The following is a 26499-nucleotide window of genomic DNA, read 5'->3' as shown; positions in this document are numbered from 1 at the left end:
GCTAGCTAGCCTCCACGCGCACGCGCTCCTTGCATACAAGGGCGATACCCACTATATAATGCCCGTCAGGGAGATATCCCCCTCTCTCTCTCTCTCTCTCTCACACACACACACACACACACACACACACACACACACACACACACACACACACACACGCCCTGGCATCTTGTCACAGATATCAAAAACTATTCAGTCGTGCCGATTTCTAGAGCAGACCGTCACGCTGACAAATTTCCTTCATGATCCGACGCGTTTAAGGAGTCCACGCTGAAGACCAAGGCTTAAACCTAACAAAAGTTTCGAGAGATTAGCCGATGCATAAATAACCTAGGATCCAATAGAAGACCGTATTCAAACCTAGTTTTGCGTTGATACTACTGCAGAGAAAAAAAAAAAAAAAATGCCCGAGGATAGCTCGTTCCGTGGCGTGGCGCAAACGCGCAGCTCTGGTGACAGGGCAGTGCTGGAGAACCGAACCGCGCCGTTTTATTGTGCCACGAGACCACAGTGTACAGCTAACACGTATGACTAGTGAGGTATGAAAAGCAAAGTCCACGTTTTGCATTTCCAAAACTGTGTCAGCACAACGAAATACCCTAATCTGAACACATAGTGGCGTCAACAAGAAAAACAAAACGTTGCATAGCAGCCACTGCATGCACCAGCAGTATCGTCAAGTCCTTGGTGTCATGCTCTTGGTTTCGCTACATATCTGTTGCTACAAGATGGATGCGGGCATAATCTGTAGACTACACACATATACGCTACAGAGAATACCGCGCGTCTTTGGAAGCAGGGTCTGCAGTAGGCGTTGTTTCTTCTTTCTCAAGACTACACACTGCGAGGAGTCCCTTTATTTCCTTGTTTTTGCATCGGCTTCCAGGCAGACAGCAGCGCCGCACACTGCAGTTCCGCGTGTACAGGAAACGAAGGCTGGGAGCGACTTGCATAGAGCCCCAACTAACCTCCACAGTCGCTGGTTTAATGCGACCCAAACATCGGCGTTTCTGCAGTCTTTTATTCCGCCAACGATCTCTCCTGACAGAGCGAGACAGCCGGCCACCGAGCCGCAGCAGTTGCGAGGGCTCACATGGGGGGCCACCGGGGATTGCATGTCTGTACAACTCATCAGCATGGGGTAAATGATATCTGTAACCAAGATGGTAACACAGACTGCTCAAATGAGGGAATACTTTGCAGCCACTCAGTATGTGCCTCAAGTTGTGAATTTCATGAACAAGTAGAGCAGTAGTTATTTTTAATGATGAATATAGACAGTCATGATGACATTGGTGAACTCTACAAGTAATAGGCATTGGACAATATATACACATCTGTTGCGTGTGCAACAACTGCCCCTCAATCTGTCCACTCTTTCCCTACTGAGCTTTGCAGGAACCAAGCGCGAATGATCATGGAAAAATATCTTCACAAATGCTCTATCGCAGGGGAGGCCATGACTAACAGTTTTCCTTCGAAGAGTCAGTTGCGGCTGCCGGCAAACTCAACTCGTAATTCGTGCTGAAGGCTGTTAAGAAATAAAGAACATAGGTCGCTCCGGACAGAGCGCAACACAAGGAACGAAAAATTAAATAGTGCAATAAGCCACTGCCCTATCTGAGCTTTTCAAGATTTGACTACGGTATCTTTTAAACCAGCAGCAGTGGTGGTTAAAGCTTTGCTTGTGGAGAACGGCCAATTTTGTAAACAGTACTTAAGCCCATGAGTATGTGTGTGTAAAAAAAGATTTGTACACTACTGAGTTTATTCTTTTTGTTCCTAACGTAGTTACACGTGTGAGAAAGAGAAGCAAAAACAAAGGTGTGTGTAGCAGCAGGTGCATATATAGCAGAGAATGAGTGGGCCTTTGTACACAGGCTTCTTGAATGCGTAAGACACGGGCTCGGCGGAAAAACCTGCACACGTCGTCGTCCTCAAGCACTCTCTTGCCCATTTGGTAGTTTCTACTCGCAGCAACAACATGACTAGGAATGCTTGAGAGTTAATTGTGAAGACATTTGTACCATGGACCCCGGACAGCAGGCGCTGGCAATGCCTTCGTTACTTTGTTCTTCCCTCCGGCGTGTTTGTACAAAGAGAGGGGCGGCGGGCCGCGGCGGCCCGAGGGGGGGCAGGCACTGAAGCGTATCACATGGCCCATTGAAAGACAGATAGCGCGGGGCGCGGGGTCAAACGCCCCCGGGCCGCTGGCAGTCCGGGCTGTGCCAGCGCGCAGTCCGGTTGCAGGGGGTCACCGAGTTGGAGCGCACGACGACGCGCCGCAGCCGACCGCCGCCGCCGCACGGCGGGCTCCCGTCGCGTACCGTCCGGTTGGGCGGCGCGCGCACGCACGCGCCGTACAGCTCCTGCTCCTGGTCGGCGTCTCGCAGCCGCACGCTGCCGGCCAGCGGATGCTCCTCGGGCAGCGCCACCGTGGGCGGAAGCTCGAGCGCCAGGTCGGTGCGCACAGAGGCCGCGCGAACCTGGGCGTCGCGGGCCGCGGCCAAGGCGGCGCGCTGCCGCTCCGCCGCGCTCGCCGACGAGTACAGCGCCTGCGCACCACCACACACGGCCTCAATACCCCGACAGACCACAAACATCCACTCTGTGGTTCTGAAGCACACAAGCTACGAGCGCGAGGCTTCTGCGCCACACACTCGTAGCTTCTGCTGTGCACAGAGAGAGAGAAGCGGGGCACGCACCGACTGCACGGGGGGCGGCAGAAGCGCGTGCTGGTAGGGCTGCGGGTCGTGGGGCGCCGGCCGACTGCGCCGCTCACTCCACGACCGGGCGCCCATCTTGTAGTGGCTCACGATGCAGGCGACCAGCCCCAGGCTGAATAGGCTGCTCACCACCTGGCTCCAGGCTGCTGCTGCTGCACACAGACACACACTCGTCAGGCGCGACAAAATTCGCTCATTCGCATGCAATTGTGTTTCTACTATAGATTGCGCTATTTACGCCTGACCATTTCACGCTACCTCAACATGATCCTCTCCCTAAACGACCGCTGAAAAGACGTGCAACATAACATACCGGTTAGTTGCACGGCGGAGTTCCCAATACGTGGAACCCAGGCACGAACCATTCTATTTCCCAGTATGGTGCTGCTACGCGAGGAATTCCTGACAACCTTATACGCTGATAACACAGCTTTCGTATTTTACACAATGTACAAAAACGACGACAATGTGAAAAGGCAAAAAACAAGGTGTGTGTGTGTGTGTGTGGGGGGGGGGGGGGGGCAACGTCCGAAGCAGCACTTAGTTTTTAGTCGCAGTTAGTCTTTGGGCAACACTTCGTCGCTTAGTCGAAGCATCACTCAGGCACTAGGCAGGGCGTTCACTACCCTGCTTACTGTATGCCCGAAAACTGGGAGACACCAATATCTTGCACATTTCGGCACAGGTGCTATTTCGCATTTAAAGCGACAGCGAGAAAGGGGACAAAATGCACGAGAAGCCACTAAGTGCGCCTTAGCAGCGCGCAACACACAATAAGAAGCGAAATTTGCAGCTGATGCATTTGCAGCTGATTCAAGGTACAAGGAAGAGGCGGAAAACGCGACGTTTTGTCACTTAGCACTCCCTAAAGCCGAAATCAGCAGCCACCTAAATTCGATATATAGGTGATGTGAGTCGTATGGTTCTACTGAACATAAGCAATGAGGCCTATCATGCGTCAAGCGTTCTGGTGATACAACCCTACACATGTCCACTAAGTTTTTTTTTTTCTTTACGCACAGAAATAAAAATCGCAAAGTGAGCCTTGGTGACAGGGAATGCGGTCAACAAGAAATAAAAACAACAAGAAATACGACTTGAGCTAGCCACACTCTGTACGTATACCTGCAGACAGACGCGTGGGTACAAGGAGCATGCCATTAAACATCCTTGCCGCACACTCGTAACAAACACAGACACAAAAATAATTTATCGAAAGCGCACTTCCAGTACAGACTACAAAAAAAAAATAAATAAACCTTTATCTTCTTTCCTTCCCCACACACAGGAACGCACGCATTACGGCAGAGAATTATAATAAAGTCGCCTGACAAAGAACACAAGAAAGCAGCGTCGTGCTTGCCTGCGCTGCTTTTACAAGCTACAAGTTGAAGTAGAATTGTGGGTGCGCTGGTAACGCTCGATATTGCAATGCTCAGCCAGATTTGGCTATCTGCACCCAGCTGTAAGACAAAGCATCTCGTCGTTTCCTTGTGCGTGTTTGTTTCTTCGTCGCCACATGAGAAATGTCTGATTCAGTAGCCCATGTATGACGGTCCCCGCACGAAGAGCGCATGTATGCGGCTGGCCTAGAGGAGACGGCATGGTCTCGATTCCTCTTGTTCCTGCGCACCCTTAGCTCGGCTCTGCACATCATTATCAGCTGCCACTTCGTCAGCTGCCTCCGGCAGCAGCTACCACCGCAGAAAGCGATCTCGAGAGCGCTCTCCGCGGATAGAGTTTCGCAGGCGAGCGCAGGCACACTCCACGGAAATGGCGCACCCCTACGAGCACGGAAAATTTTACGAACGGCACCCTTCTGAACACGGGCAGAGGAATGGGCTTCGTGCCGACGACCAAGGCTGACCTCGAAGTTACTAAAAGCGTTCATCAGGTGACGATGATGGCGCTTGCATAACGTCGCGCGCCTCGCAGTGTTTATCACCGTTTTCTCAAATTAAGACCCTTTTGTTTATCGCCCGCCCCTTCTATCTGTTACAAGAAAAACGTGCACGCACCGCTGTACGTTTTTCGGACGTAAGGTGTGTTGCCTTCATACGGTTGAACGTGCTGGCGAAAACGACGCGCTTTTTCTTAACCGCTTATAATAAACGAAAGTGGTTGCATTGTATTAAACATAATGTGTGGCGCATAAAACTAGTATAAAATCCGCCAGATCGAACCTAAAGTAAGCTAACGTAGCCACACACAACGCAGCCCCATATGCACCCAACCGAACCGGCAGGGCGTTCGGCGGTGCGCTCCGCGACGCGTGAAGAAGGCACGCCAGACGGCTGGCGCGTCGGCTTCCTGTGACACGGGACGGCGCGAATCGGGCTCGGCGTTCAAGAACACTGAATGGGCCGCTCGACGTCCGCTCAGCGTCACGCTCTCAGGGCGTCGAAAGTCGCGCCCTCGTACACTTTCGGTTCGCTCGTCCTTGTCGCGTGGCAGCTGATACGGGAGTCAGCATCACACCAGCAGGAAAGGGAAGGAAACATGCTTTTGTTCCCGATCCGTGGGGAGTGGATTTCCTCAGCGACCCCGCGCCGTCTCTCCAACTCTCCCCTTCCCCTAACCGCCCCACTTGCCCATACAATACTCCCGTGACAAAAGCCCGCCTTTTCGCTTTTTCTGCCTAGCGCCTTCGTTGCAGAGCCACGGACAACCTGTGCTCGATAGGTTACAAGCGCCCCAGCGTCAGAGGGTGTTCTGCCCAGACGCGGTGCAAGGCGGACTTTGCACAGACCTGCCAGTTCCCGCCAGAAGTCCATTGATCTCGCCGCGAATGGAATAACGCGAATGACGAACATCAAGGGGTTTGCAATAATCAAAAAAAAAAGAATAAGCAGAAAAAATCGACCCCGGGGGAAAATGAAGCGATCTTTGACATGCGTTGTGCATGGCTTTCGAGGACGCCAATGCAGAAGCGGGCGCTACAGCATTGCAGGACATAAGGAAACAGGATTGCAGTCGTCGATCATATTCATGCAAGACAACGACGATATATTATTTGCAAAGGAACGACCACGCTTGTTGCAGTATCGTGAAAACAAATCTCATAATTGTTCCTAGACAGAGACCGGCAACCATCACCCACCCCTTATCCGCTCCCTCCTGAACGCAAACTTTCAATGATCAGTGCACAAGTGCGGAATTTTACTGGTTTACAATGTATACGTAATAAAAAAAAACTATCACGCGAATAATGTGGTCAATATCTGCACGCATTTTCTGAATTTGGTTCTTTTCGATGTGCAACGTCTACACCGGCCAAGTTCTGTTCCAAAAACTTTATTTCTGTGGTTTACAGGGTTCAACGTCCCAAAGCGACTCAGGCTATGTGAGACGCCGTAGTGAAGGACTCCAGAAATTTCGACCAGCTGGGGTTATTTAACGCGCACTGACATCGCACAGCACACGGGCGCATTGCTTTTCGCCTCCATCGAAAAGCGGCCGCCGAGATTCGATCCTGCATCCTTGGGTTCAGCAGTCGAGAGCCCTCACCCTCGAGCCATTGAGGCGGAGCATAAACTAGAGCCTATGGGATACATAATTTATTCTACTGCAATATATAACCCTAAATTCTTTATTAGTAGCGGAAAGGTAAACGCAGACAGGACATAAAACGACCAGACAAACGCCACCCCAGTCATATCCTGTCTGCGTCAGCCATTTCATTAGTAATATAATGAATTTAGGAAGCCAATACCAGTCAGCCCACCTAACCACTTTGAGGTTCAGCGTCTAATAGAGGCGCATCCTTGCTCCTTCGGCGACGAGGTTAATAACCTCTTCTGGGTTTATATCTTCAACCGAGCTCTTCATACCCTTCGCAATTGATCGTAAAGGAGCACAGGAGGAGGGGTAAATAAAACACGCTCAAAACAGTTCCAAGCTACGCGGCTCAAGCTGACAAAGAAGGCTTTTATGAGTATAATTGGCTCATTAGCAGTACCTGGCTCGTTTTATTAAACCTAAAATAAGATTTGCTTGCAGAATTTTCTGGCGTTACGGGGCCAATTTCGTTATCATTGTTTTCTTAAAGGTGTATAGATTGACTAGGCATAATTGGACTTAATGTTTGTTCCTTGATTTCGCTCATTTTCAAGTAAAAAGAAATGAAATAATCATAGAGTTTTGCATGTGAAATCCCGCCATTAAATTAAACCAGCGGCCAGTGTTTTCAAGTTTCTTTTTATTATTCTTTTTTTTTTTTTTTACTTACAGGCTAAATTCGCTTCGCCGTGCAGACAGCGACGAGATCCAGTTACCCGTTAACTGAGTGCACACTATAGGAAGGTAGCAGATGCGACAAGGCGCCCGAGTTGACATAAAAAAATAACGTGCCTCGTCATGTGACGACGAAGACCAGTTTATTTCGTCACCGTATCCAGACAGACCGCCGAGGGGAACGCGAGACGGGAGGCGCACGCCCCGGTGCGCGCGCTGCATGCAGGCGAGAGAAATGAGTATAGTGTTGCCCAGTTAGCAGTTTTAATTAACTCCAAATTCAGCCAATTTTTACACTGTTTAGAGGATAAAAATGGTGCATGAAGGGAGGCAGGAGTTTTAGCGGTTTTCATATCCTGTTCGTTTATTTTTTATTTTTTTTATTTTTTTTTGCACTTCTTGGTAGGTATGCAATTTTTGCTTAGAATAGTCTAAGCTCCTTCACACTGTACCCAATTCTTCGAGGCTACTCCGCTGTGAGAGCATGATTGACATACAGTCTCGGTCAAAAATCGAGAAGCCAAATAATTTTCGTCTCAGTCGCTAAATGGAGCCATCACGCTATTATTAAAGGCCAAATGGAGTTTAAAATGCTCGGAAATAATTTCTTAGCGCAGCGGGAAACTGTCTCATGGCATTTCACGGCACTTTAGTCTTTAATGGCGCCATGACGGCGTCATGTGGCTGAGGCAAAAATCCTTTGGCTTCAAGACTTTTTTGACCAATAATATCGCACTACGCCTTACAGACAAGCGCCATGTTTGTAAACAAAGGTGGCGCTGGTATCGGCAGCGACATGGGGTGTAGGCAAAAGCGCCGCGTGCCTACACTGCGCCAAGCGACGCAGCCTTCGAAATCAGTTCGCGCGTGCGAATATTCAGAAGCGCAAGCTTCGCTTCTGCGTAGAAATAGTTTGGTTTATGCCTCCAGAGTAGTTCAGCACGTTATCAGCCGATTACTGCTGCAATTATCTGGCAAAGAGGGCTGCATTGGCTTCCTTATTCGTGGCCTCAACAGCGCGCGGCTACGGTGCGTAGGCGACTGCAGTGAGTGATTAAGGTAAATTAAAACGAGAAAGCGCAATGTACAAAAAAGATTAATAGTCAACATTGCTCAACTCCCGGACCCATTCCTAGCGCATGCAAGGAGGATGACGATGTGAATGACTGAAAGTGTGCTTTCAAATGCCGACTCTTTTGGCTGCGCGCCTTTCTATAGCTGCTTCAAGCACTTTCACTTAAGGAACAGTATTATCGGCAACTATATATAGTGAACTAGAAATTACATTTCTAGCTCACTTTAACGCCAACTTAAGTAATAAAATTTCATATTTAATAACTGAATCTTTTAGTAATTGTAACATGTTCGCATAGTGCGCTGCCAACAATTGTTTTCGCCTGCTCGATAAAAAAGACGTTTGACATCTGTCTCATACGTAGCCAAGGTCATTCACAGGTTAATATATACATGAAGGCCTGTGAGAATGCGCTCATTTTTTTCTTTGCTCTCAGAGGAGAGACGCACGAGTGCTGCAAATTAACGTTCTCCACGATCGCTTGCAGCGAAATTTGCGCGATCTGCTGATGTTTTTGAATATACTTGGAAATTTTTTATTCGAATGTGCGTCATCTATTATGCTTATTTTACAACCCTCATAGCCGATTCTACTTTGGGACATTAAACTCCATGTACCATATATACTAAAATATCCTGCTCGACCAGAGCTAGGTTGTAGGTGGATATTTAATTCGTACGTTCGTCAGGATCTTATAATGACCTCCAAAAATAAATTTAAAAAAATATGAGAAATAACGCTGCGGGACATGTTTACTATAAAACCGGCGATGAAGATCGTTAACTCGCGAATGTAAAAGCAGAAAAAAAGCTACTATGCAAGTGCGTGCCTATTTCGGCAATATCACACAGTGACCGCTCAAGGTAATTGCAATTACCTTCGCAGCAGCTTTTGTGTCCTTTTCTGTGTGAACATATACCCGGGCAGTACTGCAGAAGAATGGAACTCACAGTGCAGCTTCCCCGCGGGGTCATATATGCACACGGAATATTGCGTCTAAACTTCTTATGACTTGATAGTATATCAAAACGGGCACGAGCTGCAGGCGTTTGTTCTTGCGCTATTCATCGTGCCGTCGAAAAGCAATCATGACAATTAAGGGTTGCAAACGAACTGATCTAGTTTCAGTGCAGAACTGCAACGCACGTTAGCCGCGAAGACAATCCGTCACCAAAGAGTCTACTTGTCGCGCTCAACGCCGCTGCCCTTCGCTCTCATCTTTATCCGACCGCATGTTGAAACAAGTGCCATTTTGTTTTTTGTGCCTCGTGGCGCAATCAACCGCATCATAGTTTGCAGAAATATTGGGGAATTATGCCCGAAAACACGGCAAGCGCCGCGCATCTAATGCAGACGGCGCTCGCTTTTGCCTACACCACGAAAGTCACTGCTGTCACCAGCGCTGCCGCATCTCCACTGACGTCACGGGCTGACGCTTGTCTATACGAGTTGATTTAAGCGGCATATTTTAATGCAATCGACGAGTCTGCTGTTACCAGGCATACGGTCAGGCGGACTGGTGGTGGTGAAAACTTATTGCGTAGCATACGAAGGGAGAGCCTCACTAGGTTACAAACTAGGGACCTGCCAGGTATGCGCAAAAGTTTAGGAAAGAGTGGCTGCAGGACTCCAAGTTTAGAGACAGCGTACTGGATGTTCCAAATGCAAATGAGCCCCCTTTGTGCAGTTAAAAGAGTCGTCGGTGCCCTATACGAAATTCATGAGCCTGTCACGAGAAAAATTCGCCGCCATTCAATAGCAACAGAAGAATTCCACATCGTCAGTTGGAACCGTGGGAGAACAGCTGCATTGTGGGACGAAACGAACAAGTAGACGCATGCTTCTGACAAAAAAAGAAAAAAGAAAACCTACTTCAAGCTGGCCGAATTTCCTCTCTCCATGCCGATGCAACCCTAATCGAACGCAACTACTGAACATAATCGAATGTAATCAGGGAACCTACTGTGAACAGAGATGGCACATCCTATTCTAATTATTCGAACCGGAATCTGAAGACACAGTAAATGCTTGTCGAACTGCTCTCAGACTTAATCCGAAAGAGGAAGGTGTACGTTGGCAGCAGCCCTGGAACCCCGTCTTGAACCAGCGGTACGAGCGGGCGACATCCGCAAAATGCTCGGCAAACCAAGATGAAGCAAATGAAGTCTGCGAGTATAAGTGCCTGCAGTCAGCAGTTTATAACCAGGAAAGAAAAGTGCTTTTGCAACAGTATATGCCTACAGAAGGCAGACGGAATATTCCTGTGAATAAAAGCCAGCGTTTTCCCAAGTTTTTGGTCAAAATGCGACGAAGTATACTGTCTATTACAATATTTATAATGCTTACAGACTGCCACAAAAAAAAAAAAAAATTGTGCGCGTTGGTCGAATTAACGAGTTTAGTGCTTTATAGGCGCACCTTTTTTTTTTTCTTTTTTTCAGTTCGCAACACGTATTGCACATGCGACGAACAAAAAGGGCTCCCTGCTCGTGCAAGACGCAATTGATGTCCGTCGTACCCTTTGTACTGGTTGGGCCGCGGGTCCTGTCAGGTGGTCAGGACAAAAACAAAAAGGGCAAAAAAAAAAAACGCTCTCCCTTCCGGTTCTCTTGAAAGGCGACCGCTCTCGGGTCAGTTCTTCCCTCAAAGTTGGGCCTAACACTGGTTTCACTCATGTTATCAACACGGCTATAACTACAGCGTCGATAACAGTCGATAACACACACACACACACACACACACACACACACACACACACACACACACACACACACACACACACACACACACACACACACACACACACACACACACACACACACACACACACACACACACACACACACACACACACATTCTCCTTGAATAACAAAAACCTGCAGTTGCTAAACAAAAACCTGCAGTTGCTAAACAAAAACCTGCAGTTGCTAAACAAAAACCTGCAGTTGCTAAACAAAAACCTGCAGTTGCTAAACAAAAACCTGCAGTTGCTAAACAAAAACCTGCAGTTGCTAAACAAAAACCTGCAGTTGCTAAACAAAAACCTGCAGTTGCTAAACAAAAACCTGCAGTTGCTAAACAAAAACCTGCAGTTGCTAAACGAAAACCTGCAGTTGCTAAACGAAAACATGCAGTTGCTAAACGAAAACATGCAGTTGATAAACAAAAACCTGCAGTTGCTAAACAAAAACCTGCAGTTGCTAAACAAAAACCTGCAGTTGCTAAACAAAAACCTGCAGTTGCTAAACAAAAACCTGCAGTTATATTGTATTTTGCATTTACAGAAAGATTTTTGTTCTTTAGGCAAAACCGGATGGATGGATGGATGGATGGAATATAGACCGTTTTCGCGGCGAGGAGGAAAATAGCCTCGAACCGGAACGCGTTGCTCGGCACCTCCTGTCTGGTATGTGGGAACGCGCGGATAGCAGCGGGGGCGGCAAGGCATTCTACGGAGAAAGGGCACACGTTGAAGTCTTTTGCACACAGAGTGTCTTGAATAGCCGCGAAGTATCTAAGCCGATTAGCTGATGTGAGCGATGTGCTTTTTTTCCCTTTTCTTTCTTCTTTCGCCCCTTTCTTTCCTTCATTTCCCTGGTCGTTTCATTTCCGCCGGCCGCAGTTTAGCTGCTAAAAGCTGCCGCGGTTAGCACAATCTTTTTTTTTACTCAGTTGTCTGCATTAACAAAAAGATAACAACCAAAAGGAGATGATTAACAGAAGAGAAGCGGTGGTATACGCGTGTGTCGCTCTACACTGTTCCACTTGGAACTCACTCAATTGGGCTAAGACGAGCAGCTTCTGAATTTCAAGCCCCAACCGAAAATGTGGCAGCCTTTCGTGCGAGTTCCGAACACTGTGTTTGTCGAGTAGGGACCGGAAAAACTGAATACCCGTGCAACAACGGCAGTCTTTGGGCAACAAGCGGATGATATTTCTTGCGGCAAATATTTACGAGATGCCGCCAGGTAAGGAACTGTTTCGATTCAGTCACCTGAGGTTAATGCAAGTGTGAAAGAACCTGTCCCACTTGAAGACAACGATATACTAATAAATTGGTTGTCTATTTAGTGAAACAGCATGGGACATAATTTAAGGTCACTATTAAATAGGTACCAATTGTCCATTTACCTTGCATTTGGATGTCAGCATGGCGGCATCGCCAGGCGAACGCAACTAACGCCCAGTCAGAGAAATTGCAGAATAGCAGCTCCCGATATTGACAAGCCATCGCCACTCTCCGCACATACCGGCAAACAGGTGGTTGAGTCATTTAGGCAATGCTGAAATCCGATTTGCTGATAGTGGACGCTTGAACACCCTGCCTGATTGTCACCCAACAAAAGTAGCCAGGGTAGATTAAATGGATCCGAAATGGATAATGGATACTTAAGAATAGAATCCCAGTGGAGGTGTGGGAACTTCCGCAGTAGCCGCTCAAGCAGTAAAGAGTATATGAATGATCGGTTGACCCAACAAATGTAGCGCGATTAGCGTTTCTCCTAAAGGTGACACGAAACGGCTACATTCGCTTGCTTTCTTTTCTCAAATTGTTACGATAAGCCGTCTCTAGAAATCATTTAAGAATAAAAAGTAGATCGAAAGCTGCCCTCGCGGCCAGTGGTGTGCCGCCGCCTCTCTGTGCCACATAAAAGTTACACACTTTTTAACAAAAGGACAAAGCGCTAACGACACATTCACAAGAAAGAAGACACGGAATGTGTCCTTAGCGCTTTGTCCTTTTGTTAAAAAATGCTGCACCAACTAGCCCAACAAAAAGTCCTTCAAGTTACACACTAATTGTAATCGGGCTTGTAGCCTTAAGCCGGCCTGATCCGGAGCATACTTTTTTTGTCATGACAGCGAGAACCAGGGAAAACAAGCGACCGTACTACTTCACGGCGGCCTTGCTAGCATCTAGCTTCGTGGTCAGTTGTGTGAATAATATGCATACTGGCAGAAAGTCTACCAATTTTTATTTCATGCATCGTTTCCGGACTGAGCCTGTGGGAACGCTGGACGGGTGAAGCCGACGGCGGGCGCGAGGCGCACGAGATGCAAAAAAAAAAAAAAAAGAAAAGCAAAACCGCGCCATCTGGTGACGGCAGACGCCTTTAACACAAACGGCGCAGTTCCTCAAAACACCACGCGGCTGACCTTTACACCGACACCACACATAATGACGCTGAAAGCGGGCCGCAAAACTAATTCGCAACTTTCACGTACAGTGTCGCCGCCACGCGGCCGCTTCCGGTACCGCCCTTGGGGGGATACTCTGAGAACGGCTCGTGCTTCTCCAGCTTGGTGCTGTGTCTCCCGCGGAAATTCTTGCGTGGAGCTCGGTCGAGCAGCGTTTGTAGTGCGTAACTGCTTTTTGAGTTTGCTTTGGCTAGCAGCCATAACAGATTAATAATATAACTTCTACTTTGGTGTGTGGGGCACGCAGTACGATGGGAAAGCATAAAAGCAGTCGACTCTGCTATACACCGATGTGTTCTGACTGTGCGGTCAAAGGCAGGATAAACTTGCACATGTTACCGCCAGATTATATGCCCAAGAAGGAGAGGATAATTAAGGTAATTAATATCTCCGTAAAATCAAGACGGTTACTTTACCGTGAAAAGCATCGTGCTAATCCTGCTCGACGAAGAAACACCCCCTTAGTGAGAGTACGAGTGGTGTAACTGTCTTATTTCTGATGCTATGCATGGGTCTCGTTTTTCCTTGCCGCTCTATACTGAGCAAAACAAAATTTCGAAAAAAAAAAAAAAAAAAGACTGCGACTAAAGCTATGACGGTTTTCAGTGCTCATTTCTAATAGATGTTTCACAGACGTAAGTTGCGAGCCATACGTGATGGTAACATTTTTTATTGCCGACCAATTCATGGCCAGCACATGTTTCAGAAATTAAAAACGCTTGTTTCCTACCCGGTTGAGTGAATGCAGTGTTTTCAATCAGCAACTGTCAGATGAACGTTAGACTAGGAGCTTGTATTTAACGTTACGCCGCATACACTCGCAGTCCATATGCGGCTTGTTCTCGAAGCCGGAACTCTAGCTGTCTTGCTTGCCAAGTAACTGTTCTCGAAAAAATGTGTGTCAGCACTGGTCATCACTTGCGAAAGTCAATCCCTATCAGATGTACTGCAAAAAAATAAAAGCAGGTTGAAATTCAACAACGTTGACGACTGGGCAAGTTGGTAATGGTTCATACTTAACCAGCCAAAGGACGAGCCTCGTCCTCTCCTCTTCTCTCCTGTGTCTCGTCCTTTGGCTGGTTAAGTATAAAGCAGGTTGGTTAAAGTGATCACAGTAGACCATCATTATTACTTTGTAGTGATGTTCTCTTGTGCCGAAACTAGGTATAGTAGGTACTTCGATGCGATGGCACATATTTTGAAGCGAAGAAAAAAATTAGGCCACGTACAATGCGGGGTTGGCCGCTCGGCTAGCCTGTGCTATGCGCGTGAATGCACAGCCCGACATCTTGAAATGCTGCAGTTCGCGAGTGCCCGTGATCCCTGGATAAAAGTTGTAACTTTTATCTATATTCATGTTTATTCTGACTGCGTCGAACATTTCTCCGTAGCATTAGTTTCCTGGGAACCTGCCGTGCTTACCGCACAACACAGTCCGCAGGATGTTTCACATACCTGAACAGCCACATTCGAGGGATCTTTTGCACCGCACCCCTGCAACGCATGCTCACAAAGGGCTTGTACGCTGACTGACAATACCGTGCATATCTTCGCACCACAGAAATCTCGCGCGAGTATTTTCATAGAGCTTCAGAAAACGCAGTCCAGCACAACGCACATGAAGAATGACAGCCGGATCCCCTTAAGGGCAGCCATATTGAATTTCCAGTGGCGCCGCCTATAGCCCGTGAAAGTTGCGAATAGGAAAACGCGCAGATTAATCGCTCAGCGTATTAAAGGTTAATTGGTAAAAACCCGGCCTCCCCCATCCCATGCCACGAGACTTTCGCCGTACACAAACGCTGCTGAGCACACAAAAAGACCACACGCTCGTTTGTGCAACTGTGCGAGTTTGGAGAATGATTGCAGTTACGGTCACTGGCTACGCATACGCGCTGCCATAAAGCTAGGTCTGGTCGGCACGCTATTAAAAGGAAATTTAGCTTCCCATAACTATAACCACGCACAATTACGAACAAGTGAACCTTTCCTTTGTTTGCTTGCTTCCTTCCTCCACCCCCTTTCCATTTTTTCTCGCCGTTTAAATGAGGAAACCGCTTGTTCAGCCGGGTCCAATTACTCGAGACACAAAACACTGCGCGTTAAGTTTTTTCTTTTTTTTTTTTTGCTATTCCGGAACTCCTATTTAGGAGGAGTGAAAAGCGGGAAAGATTAGAAGGCCTGAAGTATTACATGTAGCGCGCCGGTTTTTCAATGCAGTGTTGCGCAGCCGCTATATATATAACACGTAAAAGGCGGCACACGGATCTGAAGAGGGAGAAAGAAAGACCGGAACGCTCCTCTTGAACAAGAAAACGGACGGCGAAAAATCAAATATTGCCATCCCTCTACCGCAGAGGCCAAAAAAAAAAAAAATGGTTTCCGACGAACTTTCATCGTTTATTTTCGGCGCCACTTAGCGTTATTGCATTCAATAAGAAAAGAAACAAAATAAACGGTTAATTTCACGCGATACGCTTTGTTCAGTGTAACGCGCGGTCTCGAGAACGGTTTTGCGTGAACGTTGGCGCCCACAACGAAGTAATAGGAGGCGCCCGCCTGACCTCTAGAATAGTACGCCCGGTGCTTCAGCGATTATTTAAAGCATTGCCAAAACCCGCGCTGTCGATACAGATAGAAGATCTCTTCAGGAGCAAACTGTCAGCCGCGGCGGACAAGACTTTGACAATTACGCTAGTTGGCCTTGTAATTAGCCATCAATAATAAACAGGACTTTAGAAAAAAAAAAGTGAGATATCACTGCGGCACCCCGCATTGGGGCAATGCTGAAGTATTCTTTGTGGAAAGAAGAGACACGGAGCACTATGACGTAACACCCCAAGGAAGTTGGGTACCACGTGACTCCCCTCGGATGTCGACATTACCCCTTTGGCTATTTCGACGTATGATAGCTAATTACAGCCAATTAAGTCAAATTACTCCGCATTCACAAAATTTTTCCCCAACGATATTTTTTCATCCTCCATCTAGTGCAACCATTCGTTTCCTTATCACTCGTTTCGTTTGAACGTAATCCTGCCGACAAACTTCTGGGGGCACGACCTTGAAAACACACCCACTTAATGCTTACGCATTAAAAAACTGTTCTCAAGAACTGATGTGACATCGTATTGCTCGCGGCTTAGAGCTCGCCATTTAAGATTTTAAGTACCAGACATGATTTTCAATACATTTGACATCCTTCGCGGGTAGCAACTAGTTAAAGATTTTATTTTCTATTTTGACCACCACGTTTCTTGGAAGGTTAATTTTTAACTGTATAGTAAATTGTATACGTTTTCTTGATCACGGCAGGAGAATCGATCGGTTTTGCTAAAGAAGACAAAGTAAGACTTTAATGAGGCCTTCACAACTCTCACAAATGATACTAGTCGCGCGTCCGCTAAAGGAGGAAAGTCCAAGATAACATGAAGAAAAAAAGAAACCTCTATTCTCAAAAGAAAAAAACCGTCTGCCCAATTTCCATTCTCTGAACTTAAATTTTGCCATCAGAAGATAAACGATTCCGTCGATCTTCAACTTAACCAGGCGTTTTTGTTTTTATCTCTCAATTATTTGCAAATGTTTGTTCGCCCAGTAAACCCATGCACTTCGCACTAGCGTAATCTCGTTAGTTGCGTCATAACTTAGACTAAACTCCCAGAACTAGCATAGTCTGGAAAACACAGGTTCGGCAAAATGCGAGGGCGGCCGCGCCTCTGCTCGCGGTACACTTCAATGCCCGGAAGAGCACGCTACAAAAACAGGACGGTTCTTGGGCGCCCGTCAAGTCATGACGTACAGACGCCGTTCACCAAACCAGCTGGCTCTAGAAAAAGCACACCGGAAATGCAAGCAAACGAAGAGCCTAACAAGTGTGACCAGAGGCAATGGCTCGTGAAGGCGCTTCACAGGATGCAAAACGCGGCGTGCCGTGCCGCATCCGCGTTCTTAGTGGCTGCGTCAAACAAAATCCGATAGCTCGAGTGAAACTCCGCTGAGGTCAGCGGCAGTCAAGCAGAAGATGGCTGCAGCAACTTTACCCTAAGAGGGCGAACCCGGAAGTTTGTTCGCGCCAGAACACGTAAGATTCGCAGCACGAAGAGCGCGCCACCGCGCAAGGTTTGCCCCCGCGCCTTCCTTCGCAGCTGGGGCCAATGCGGGCACACGCCATAACGTGCTCGGGAATCGACCGGAATCTGTTCCTCATGGCCTCCGCAGACCGGGGCACTAACGAAGCAAGGCTCAAACGAGGAGCCCTCCGCGATTGGCTGCGCAGTTACGGGGCGAAAACCAACGGGGCCCCGCAGGAGCGTCGGCGACCAAGCGTAGCCGCCGGCGGCAGACGCCTTCTTCCGTATTCCGTCGCTTCCTCGTTGGGGCCCGCGAATCTGTGCCAGGGACAGGCGGCGACAAATATCGGGACGCCCACGCTTGCGAGAAGCGCAGACGGAGGCTTACGTCACGTCGACTTAGTGACAGCCAGTGAGCACGCGCGGCTCGAAACGCGGAAGTGCTCGCTCAAAAACGCAGACGACGTGCGCTTTCCACAGGTGAGCCGACCTGTGGCGAGAAAGCAGCGCGTCTCGGCTCTGCAGCTGGCCCGCTTGTCTGCGCGCGTGCCTGCAACGTTCGGACGCAAGGTCACCACCGAAGCGGATATGTTACTAAGTGGCCGGTTTCGCGAGGCGGAAGGCCCCCCTAGACAGCGGCGGCTTCTCAAAACAACGGGCGCGGGATGCAGTGCGGCCACCAACAGCCGCCTTTACATTCAAATCACGGAGTGTGGACGGCGCTACCGGACGAGAGATGAAAGATCGCGAGAACCAGCGAACGAAGCCCGGCGGCAGTATCGACCGAACGAAACAAGCTCGATTTATTACGAGCCGGTTAAGAAGACCAGCCCCAGCATGTGCGTGAACAACAGTGCAGTACGTACAAGCGAAGCGCGTCATCGAGCGTTCTACACGAGCAACAGCCTACAGCCACGCGCCCCGCCAGGGAAGGGCCGATAAGATAGCGGCGTCAATACGCTTGTCAACATCCCCTCACCATCACATGCAAGTCACGCGACGGCCTTTTTTATTTCGCCAGGCTGGGTTTTACTGCCGGCGGAGAGACGGTCAGGACGGGGCGCGCGCCGCTGGCGCTGTTACCCACCCGGGAGGTTCCTGCACGTCTACCGCCGACAGAGCAGCGTGCCCTCGGCGCGTCTCGGGGTAAATATTACCTCCCCCCCCCCCCCCCCCTTCTTTTCAACCCACAAGTCATCGGTTCGCGTCGCCCACAGAGCGCTCTCACAGCGAACGGGATGTCCTCGTCATGGCATATATTCGCGAGGCGAATCACATCTTCACGAACTAAAGCTGCAGTCGTAACAAGTGCTGCGGTTGAAAAGCGAGACATACGAGTGTGTCACTAGCGAGACTGTGTGCGCGCACTGCCGACGTACAACATGGATATCAGGTAGCTGGGATTTGAATATAGTTGGTTTGGTTTATGGCGTTTAACGTCCCAAAGCGACTCAGGCTATGAGAGACAACGTAGTGGAAGGCTCCAGAAATTTCGACCACCTGGTGTCCTCTAACGTGAACTGGCAGTCGCACAGAACATTGGCGACTGGCTTGTCGCCTCCATCGAAAAGCAGCCGGAATTCCATCCCGCCTCCTTGGGCAAAGCTATCGTCAATGCCCAACCGTGGCGGGGCCATGAGATTACAAGATGGATGGTTACAAGCGACTGAGCTATGAAGGACATCCTAGTGGAGAGCTCCGGAAATTTCGACCAATTGGGGTGCACTAACATCACACAATGCACGGGCTCCTTGACGTTTCGTCTCCATCGAAAACCGGCCGCAGCGGCGGGTGGACGTTCAGAAGCGCCCATAAAAACTGTCCGGGTAATTTTCCACACACACACACACACACACACACACACACACACACACACACACACACACACACACACACACACACACACACACACACACACACACACACACACACACACACACACACACACACACACACACACACACACACACACACACACACACACACACACACACACACACACACACACACACACACACACACAAATGAAATGACCGCCGCAGGTACAAGAAAGGCTCGAACCCCATGCCTGCGAGTGACAGACAGCCCGCCAGAATCTGCCTTCGCTGCTGATAAATAAAACAGCGGCATAAAATCTCTAGCCGCTTTTCGATGGAGGCAAAGAGCAAGGCGCCCGTGTCACAGGTAGTGGAAATTTCCGGAGCCCTCCTCTACGGCGTCCCTCGTAGCCCGAGTCACTTTGGAACGTTAAACCCCATAAAATCAAACCTAATTAAAATAGTGTGCAACTTGATTTTAAGGAAACGTGCTAAATCAAAGCCTGGTTTTAGGAATTCCACCCCACGTATAACTAGCTTGTACGGAAAACTGGCAACTTGCGGCCATCGCCTAGTGTGCTAAAATTGAGTTTGATGCCTCGTAACATCGCGCCTTTATGCCCTGAAGAACCACTCTCATATTGTCAAGATTCCGAAAATTAACCCTTTATTTTGCCCTCAACCCTGTTGAACAGCTTTCGTTTACTGCTACCGGAGGCTGACGTCCCGCATCACATCGCGTAACAAGATGGGAGGACATGAGGACTAACACGTGTATGTACAACCATCACTAACAAAACACTCCAACATCGCTGGCATTCCGAGTCTGCACTCATGGTGAACCCAATGACACCCAAAATCTATCCCGTATCTCGTACGAGGAGCTGTTGCGCATCCAGCACAGCATCGGTACTTCTAAGGGTAGTCAGCGTGCTGAAGATGTGTCACCAGCCGAGATTAGAAAGCAGAGCGTAAAGGTGCCCGCAGTGGCCGACGTTTAAACGTTCTGCCCTTCGAGCAGGCGCTCAGCTCACGTGATTGTCGCACCAGGAAAGCCCTGCGTACTGCTTGCTCAAAACGCGTGCATAAGTACGGCTCTGGAATATCCGTTATCGATAAGCTCAGGTCCTTCAGGGAGACACGTCAGCATGCCACGGAGTTGCGTTGCGAAACATACAACATCGACAGAAACGAGATTACAAAATTGGTAAACGCTGGGTTTACCGTTCCCGAGAAAACGTACTCACGCCGTAGTCGATAACTCTAGATGGTTGCAGATCTTTAGTTACAAGGGCACCGTTTGCGTTTCGCTGCGTCTCCCGCGGCCCGTATTGAACCTAGCTTCAGCGGTTCAGTACCCATGCGCCCTAACCGCTGAGCTAACGAGGCGGGTACATAAACGGTGGGGGTGTCAATGCGGACACCTACACCAAACAAGGTGTGTCTTGTAGCGCGGCCACTTCAACGCGTTGCTGATTTTCCCAACCGTTCCACTGCAATCTTATTCGCCGCACTGATTACGGGCGAATTCCAGTTTTCACCCAATCAGCATGTTGAGTGATTTCCATTGATGACGCAGTCTCCAAAGGGACACGACAACAGGGGCCAACAGCGGCTCTCTTTTCACGTCGCTCGCAGAAGCGGTGCCGAGAAATTTCGGCCGCCGACCAATTCTGCCGATCTTGGTGCTGCCCGCAGCCAAACCGAGAGAGGTGGGGAGGAAGATGCTGTGGTGGCAGCGAGCCCATTTGTCTGCGGCCAGAGCTTGGCTACGAGCCTGCCGCGAAAAGCTGGAAGAAGCGGGACGCAGAGTTCCGCAGAGTAGGCAAAACATGGATCAATACCAGATGGCCCGTGGCGCGTCGAAACCCGGAGTGACAACGCACTAGTAATTCGTTTCTATCAGCGCGGACAGTTAACTTATTTAGAGGATTTGTACTAAGTCATCCTCGGAGGTCCAGGGTAAAATCTGCACTACTGCACCTTATACACACTGGAGGGCATGGAACATTTGTTCTCCTGACGCACATCGATCATCAAGAAGAGCGCATCCCGCAAAACACTGTACGTACTTGTTAACTTGTCCTCGACAGCTGGGTTCATTCTCAGATTAAGAATCGCCCCATCTAGGCTGTGTATTTTTCGTAGCCGATAACTACGTTCAGCTGACTGTTAGCAAAACTCGAGGCGAGAAAAAGCAAGTCAGCACTACGCAGCAAGATTGTACGTAACGAAAATGAGATAAAAGGAAGCGTAACTATCGTGGAAGCGCAGTCAACGACTGAGATGGAGGAAGAGGGGTCCTTAGACCGAAAGTATTCAGCCAAGCAAGGAATAAAAAAAAAAAAAAAAAGAAAAAGCACGCGACCTCATCAACGGACTCCATTGATTGGCCGATGGGGACGCGGGAGCCCTGCGCAGCTCAACGCTGTACCGGAAGGACGCGCGGTAATTAATGTTCCTCCGCGTCTCCCCGATCGATCACTCGCACGCCAGGCAGGCGGCGGCCGTCTTGTCATTTGCGACGGAGCCAGGAAAGACACGATCGTTGTGGCAACAAGGGCAATCGTGCGCAATACCGGCATCCGCACTCGGACTTGCAGCACTGGAACGACGTGCCGGGGTGCATGCGTCCAAGTCTTGATATTCCGGCAAAGGAAGAGAAGGCTGCGGAGGGCAAATGCCAAGAGCGGGAGGTGGAATTCGAGGATGCACTACACCGACGCATGCTCGACCGTGTCTACAATGTCTGGCCACTCCTGTCGTCGTTGTTGCGTTTCTAATCAGGGAGGGAGCCCTCTCCAAGAAATAGCTGCGGACAGGAGACAACTTACCTACTTATCCCCAGATAAGACAGCGTCGCCGAGAGCGCTTGTGGACTGCATTCGCGCGGCGGCCGATTTCCGCGGCGAAAGTGGCCCGGACGTGCGAGAACAGGCGTACCGAAGGCATACCTGCGGGCCGTCGCGCCGACTTCTAGCAGTCCGCCGGGAGCCGAGAGCGCCGACAGCATGCATTAAAGATGTGTGCCGCCGACAGAAACCAATAACGGAAAAAGGGGAGAGAAGTCCATGCAAATAAATACTCGCGCGGGCCAAAAGGCGCCGCATCAGCACTGGCGCTGCTCCATGGGCCGTTGCAACATAAATTAGCCGATGCGGAACCCTTATCGCACGCGACCGAATACGAGCCGACAACAAAAACACGAGGAAAGGCGCGCGAATAACCTGGCAGCGCGCGGCTGCCAAGGCGCCGCCCACGGTTCGCAACCAAGGTCAGCGCCGCAGACGGCGTCTCTCATCAGAACCAGCCGGTCACGTTGCGTCACCAATCCCAGGGACGCGATAAGCGCGCGCCTCTTTAGGACCAAACTGGCGGGCAGAGTGCTGCTCGGAGAGTCTGGCCGCCGCGGAGGGATGAACGCGCAGTTTCCTGGCACGCCGAAGGACATCTAGCTTTTCTTTCTTCCCTCGGGGACAGGAGGAGAGCCCAAGGCTGCATCGGCAGTAGCACACAGCCGGTGCTCTCTGGCCAGACGGCGCAAAAAGCAACAGGAGCAGCTAGCCCCGCTCAGCTGAAACGGAAACCTAACCCGCCGGGTCCCTCAGAGCGAAGGAAGACCACATCGACAGTTGCATCATTTCGCCCCAGCAGGTGCATATAGTATATTACGCACTCACGTTCAGGGGCAAAACGAGCATGAAAAAAAAAATAAAAATATATATATATATATATATATATATATATATATATATATATATATATATATATATATATATATAATAGAGCGAAGGGTACGCTTCATTTAAAGAAACATTTTATTAGACTCGACGTTTCGATCGGAGACCGATCTTTCTATCGGTCTCCGATCGAAACGTCGAGTCTAATAAAATGTTTCTTTAAATAAAGCGTACCCTTCGCTCTATTATTTTTTAAGCGGCCAAGTACGTTAAATGTTCTCGCATCCTATATATATATATATATATATATATATATATATATATATATATATATATATGTTGGCGGGAGACGGCATTTGTGCAGGCTTCAAAGACACGCGGAAGAGCGATTTTACAGCCTGCCTGTTTAGTGAAAGACGCTAAGACGAGACCCCTGGGCGCCTCCGTGAATGAGCCCTAAATACCCCGCTCCCCTAGTGTGGGGAAAAAAGCTGCTGAATCAGGATTAGGGCCCATAAAGAAGGAACGATCGAGGCGCCTAAAGATAGCCTGATTTGCCTGTAGAGTTCAGCAGCGGCCGTAGCCGAGTGAACCGTGCAGCGGCTGTGGAGCCGCGGCGCAGATCGCTTGGCAGGCGGCCAGTGCGCGCAGCAAACAAACGTCATGGAGCAAAAGTGCGTGGTCAGACCAGGAAGCGAAGGTTGGCGGCCATATGGGAGCACGTGCGGGCCTGTTTACCCGCCCGACGACGAGGAAGCCGCCTCAGCACTTCCGCATTCGAAGAAGGCACCTGCTGCGTATCCATTTCCTCCTACCCGATCCAAAAGTGCGCTTATTGCGGCACGCGACAACAAAGGCCACTCGGTTCGGCGCCGTGCGGATTCGCCAGACACGGCCATCGATCGCGCGTCAGAAGGGACCGGCCGTCTGGCCGAGGGGGCGTCCAAGATGGAACCCCCGGCGGCGAAGCCAGACAGACGGCCGGCACGCGACCATTCCCACGGGCCGCCCTTCCTAGCGGACGACTATGATGGCCGGCTGACCTTGAAAGTCTGCGCCGACGCGCCCTGTCTGCCTCCGCACAGGCCCGCAATCCCCCCGACACACGCACGTCGGCCGGCAGGACCTTATTCGCGCCCTCAAGACGCAAATGCAACCAATTTTTTGCAGCTCATCTCGCGAAACTTCGCGCCGCAGCGTTTCTGAGACCGGAGACGACAGCTATCAACGCCTAACGGTGTTCACCGGCGCCAGATGGACAGCGAGACGAGGCGGCAGCGGTGGGGAGAGAGTAGATATGAACGGAGGAACGAGTACACCGCCGAGACGGGACACTACGGCAGCTCGACTGGTCCGCAGGCACTACGGTGGCGGCGTTCGGTTACGTGCGTCGGAACACGTCGCACTGACCGAGCCTGGCCGAGCGTCGACGCACAAAGTGGTCCAGACAGCGACAGCAGCGCGGCTCCCTCCTCCACGTGTCACGTAATCCGAGAGCTCACCGAAGGACAGCACCGCCCACGAGGCGTCCCAAACAATGCGGCGCGCAGCTTTCGCCCGCAACGATACTACCCGCGGCCGGAACGCGCGCGTGCACCTGTCTTGGTTCGTTGACATGGCGGACGGTCCCTTTTGTCGAAGTTTATAGCGATTTTTCCAGCCGTCCATCTCCCATTTCCCCGGTCGCGCAGGATGACAATAGGGCTGGTCTAACTATCTACGGACGTCTAGTTATGGTTGACGCTCCGATCAAGCGAAGGCAGCAACCACAAATAATACGAACGTCCCTCTCATCCATTCGTTTTGAAATCGTAAAAGGCTTCCTCCCCGACTCCGTTTGCACACGGCCAGGATACAGCCGACAGCTTTGTTATGTGTATCACGTGTGTGGGCGTTTTGAAAGCTCTCCCGATGCATTCAACTCTATACAAGCTATGTTTCCATGTCCTGCGTCAGATTAAGTATTTTCTGTATTTTACGAAACTTTCCGACAGATTTGGTTGGCTGAAGAGTCAACCTGTGACAACGGCAGTGACTTGGTGAAGGGTGTCTGTCATCCAATGCCAGACGCGGAATACAGGCGACGTGTATGGGGCCCGAAAGGCATGAAGTTTTTTTTTTTATTTTTTTTTTCAGGCGCCCACATGGGCATACCGCAGGAATATCAATAACTCACGAATCAAATATTTGTGCAAGAGAAGGTGCCCAGCTAACCGACAGCTGTATACGCCTTCACCTTGTGCTCGAGCGGAAAACCTTGCCGCGGGCACTGTGCTCGTCGGCAGTCATCATGTGCCGCTGATGCAGCTCGCTGCTCCAGTGGTTTTTGTTACTGTTTTCAGGCTGCCGCCATGTGTCAGTGACGATGCCCTGATTATTTGCAACACTTCACTTGCACTGACAGACCTTAATTTGCGCCCCGCCCTGGTGGCGCAGTGGTTATGGCGCACGACCACTGTTCCCAAGGATGCGGGATCGAATCCCGGCCTCGGCGGCCGCTTTTCGATGGAGGCGAAAAGCAAGGTGCCCGTGTGCTGTGCGATGTCAGTGCACGTTAAAGAACCCCAGGTGGTCGAAATTGCCGCAGCCCTTCACTACGGAATCTCTCAGCCTTAGTACGCTTTGGGACGTTAAACCCCATAAACCAACCAGTACTTAATTTGCACATGGGGGTTCTTTGAAGAGACCGATCATGTTTTCGCACCGTGGTAGAAGGACAGCGCATAAGTGGCGCAGATTCCAGCGAAAATGGCGCGTGAAACCGAGCGCCGGTCGAAGCGTATCATCCCCCGTCGACGTTGTTGCCACCGATAACGTGAGAGGAGCAGCAGTGATAAAACGACGGCGCACACCAGCGGTCAAATGGAGCGCAAGCAGCGGCGATGCTTTAAGTAAGCGTGGAAGAAGTGAAAACATGTTCCATCCAGCAAATCCATAGAGTAAGCTAACGGGAAAGAGGGGACATTTCCATGTGGGTGCACCTAGCGTAGTCAGCGAAGCGCGCAAACCTCAGAGAGGGGCGCTTCAATATGCCAAATCTCGGAGGCCACAATTTTACTTTCGGTTTAATTTTTTCCTATGCATAATATATAGCTTCATGTAGGCGCTTGCGCTGAGTCGCCATTTACATCTTGAAAATTCACTGGATATGCTACAATTCCGCAACCACCGAAGCCATGCCGCCACGGCCGTTTCTTTCGTAATGATAAATCGATAGATGGAATCGGGCGACGGCAGCGCATCTCACCGAGCTGTGACTGCTAATATATTTTGCATTTATTTTTACCTTGACTGTGGCAACCAACTAAACTGCATTTCATTATTTCTACCTGTCAATAGTCTGTTCTTCCTTCAAAGTCCTACACGTTTTTTTTATTTTTATTTATTTATTTTTTTTTTGTAGGTGCAACGCCCTCTGGCGCAATCGTGAAATCTCGAGCTCAGCCGCGAAAAGGCCCGTGTGTCCTTTCTTGTCGGTTATGTTACTCTATTGGAAGGCAACTGATTATTTCATCAGACCGACAGACATCCAGCCTGTCCCTAGACGCAACACCACATGAAACGCGCCTTATCTCCCACTTACAACCTGGAGTGCTTGGATAAACTCGGCGCCTGGATAAACAGAAGGCTATAAGCGAACAGGGACCAATCTTCTGGCGTCCTCACTACGAAAAAAACAAAAACAAAAAAACTAGT

At 49.7% G+C, this 26499-nt stretch overlaps 1 protein-coding gene across 6 annotated transcripts in view; it reads right to left on the bottom strand.

The window, feature by feature from the left end:
• Nucleotides 1–1026: 1026 nt before the first annotated feature.
• The window catches only part of LOC146205591 (low-density lipoprotein receptor class A domain-containing protein 4-like), a 70513-nt gene continuing 45040 nt past the window's right edge, over nt 1027–26499 (bottom strand). For 3 of the 6 annotated variants that reach the window (XM_084590278.1, XM_084590282.1, XM_084590280.1), the window contains 2 exons: nt 2706–2878; nt 1027–2555 (listed from right to left, as the gene is read on the bottom strand). In XM_084590278.1, the coding sequence (XP_084446404.1) occupies nt 2193–2555; nt 2706–2878 (536 nt within the window). In that variant the 3' untranslated portion in view covers nt 1027–2192. The remainder of the gene's footprint in view (nt 2556–2705; nt 2879–26499) is intronic. The other 3 variants (XM_084590279.1, XM_084590283.1, XM_084590281.1) reach the window with 1 other exon arrangement.

Source organism: Amblyomma maculatum, chromosome 1 (genome assembly GCF_055883805.1).
Source record: "Amblyomma maculatum isolate TAMU_Amacu chromosome 1, ASM5588380v1, whole genome shotgun sequence".
NCBI lineage: Eukaryota > Metazoa > Arthropoda > Arachnida > Ixodida > Ixodidae > Amblyomma > Amblyomma maculatum.
This window is presented reverse-complemented; position numbering and strand designations above follow the sequence as displayed.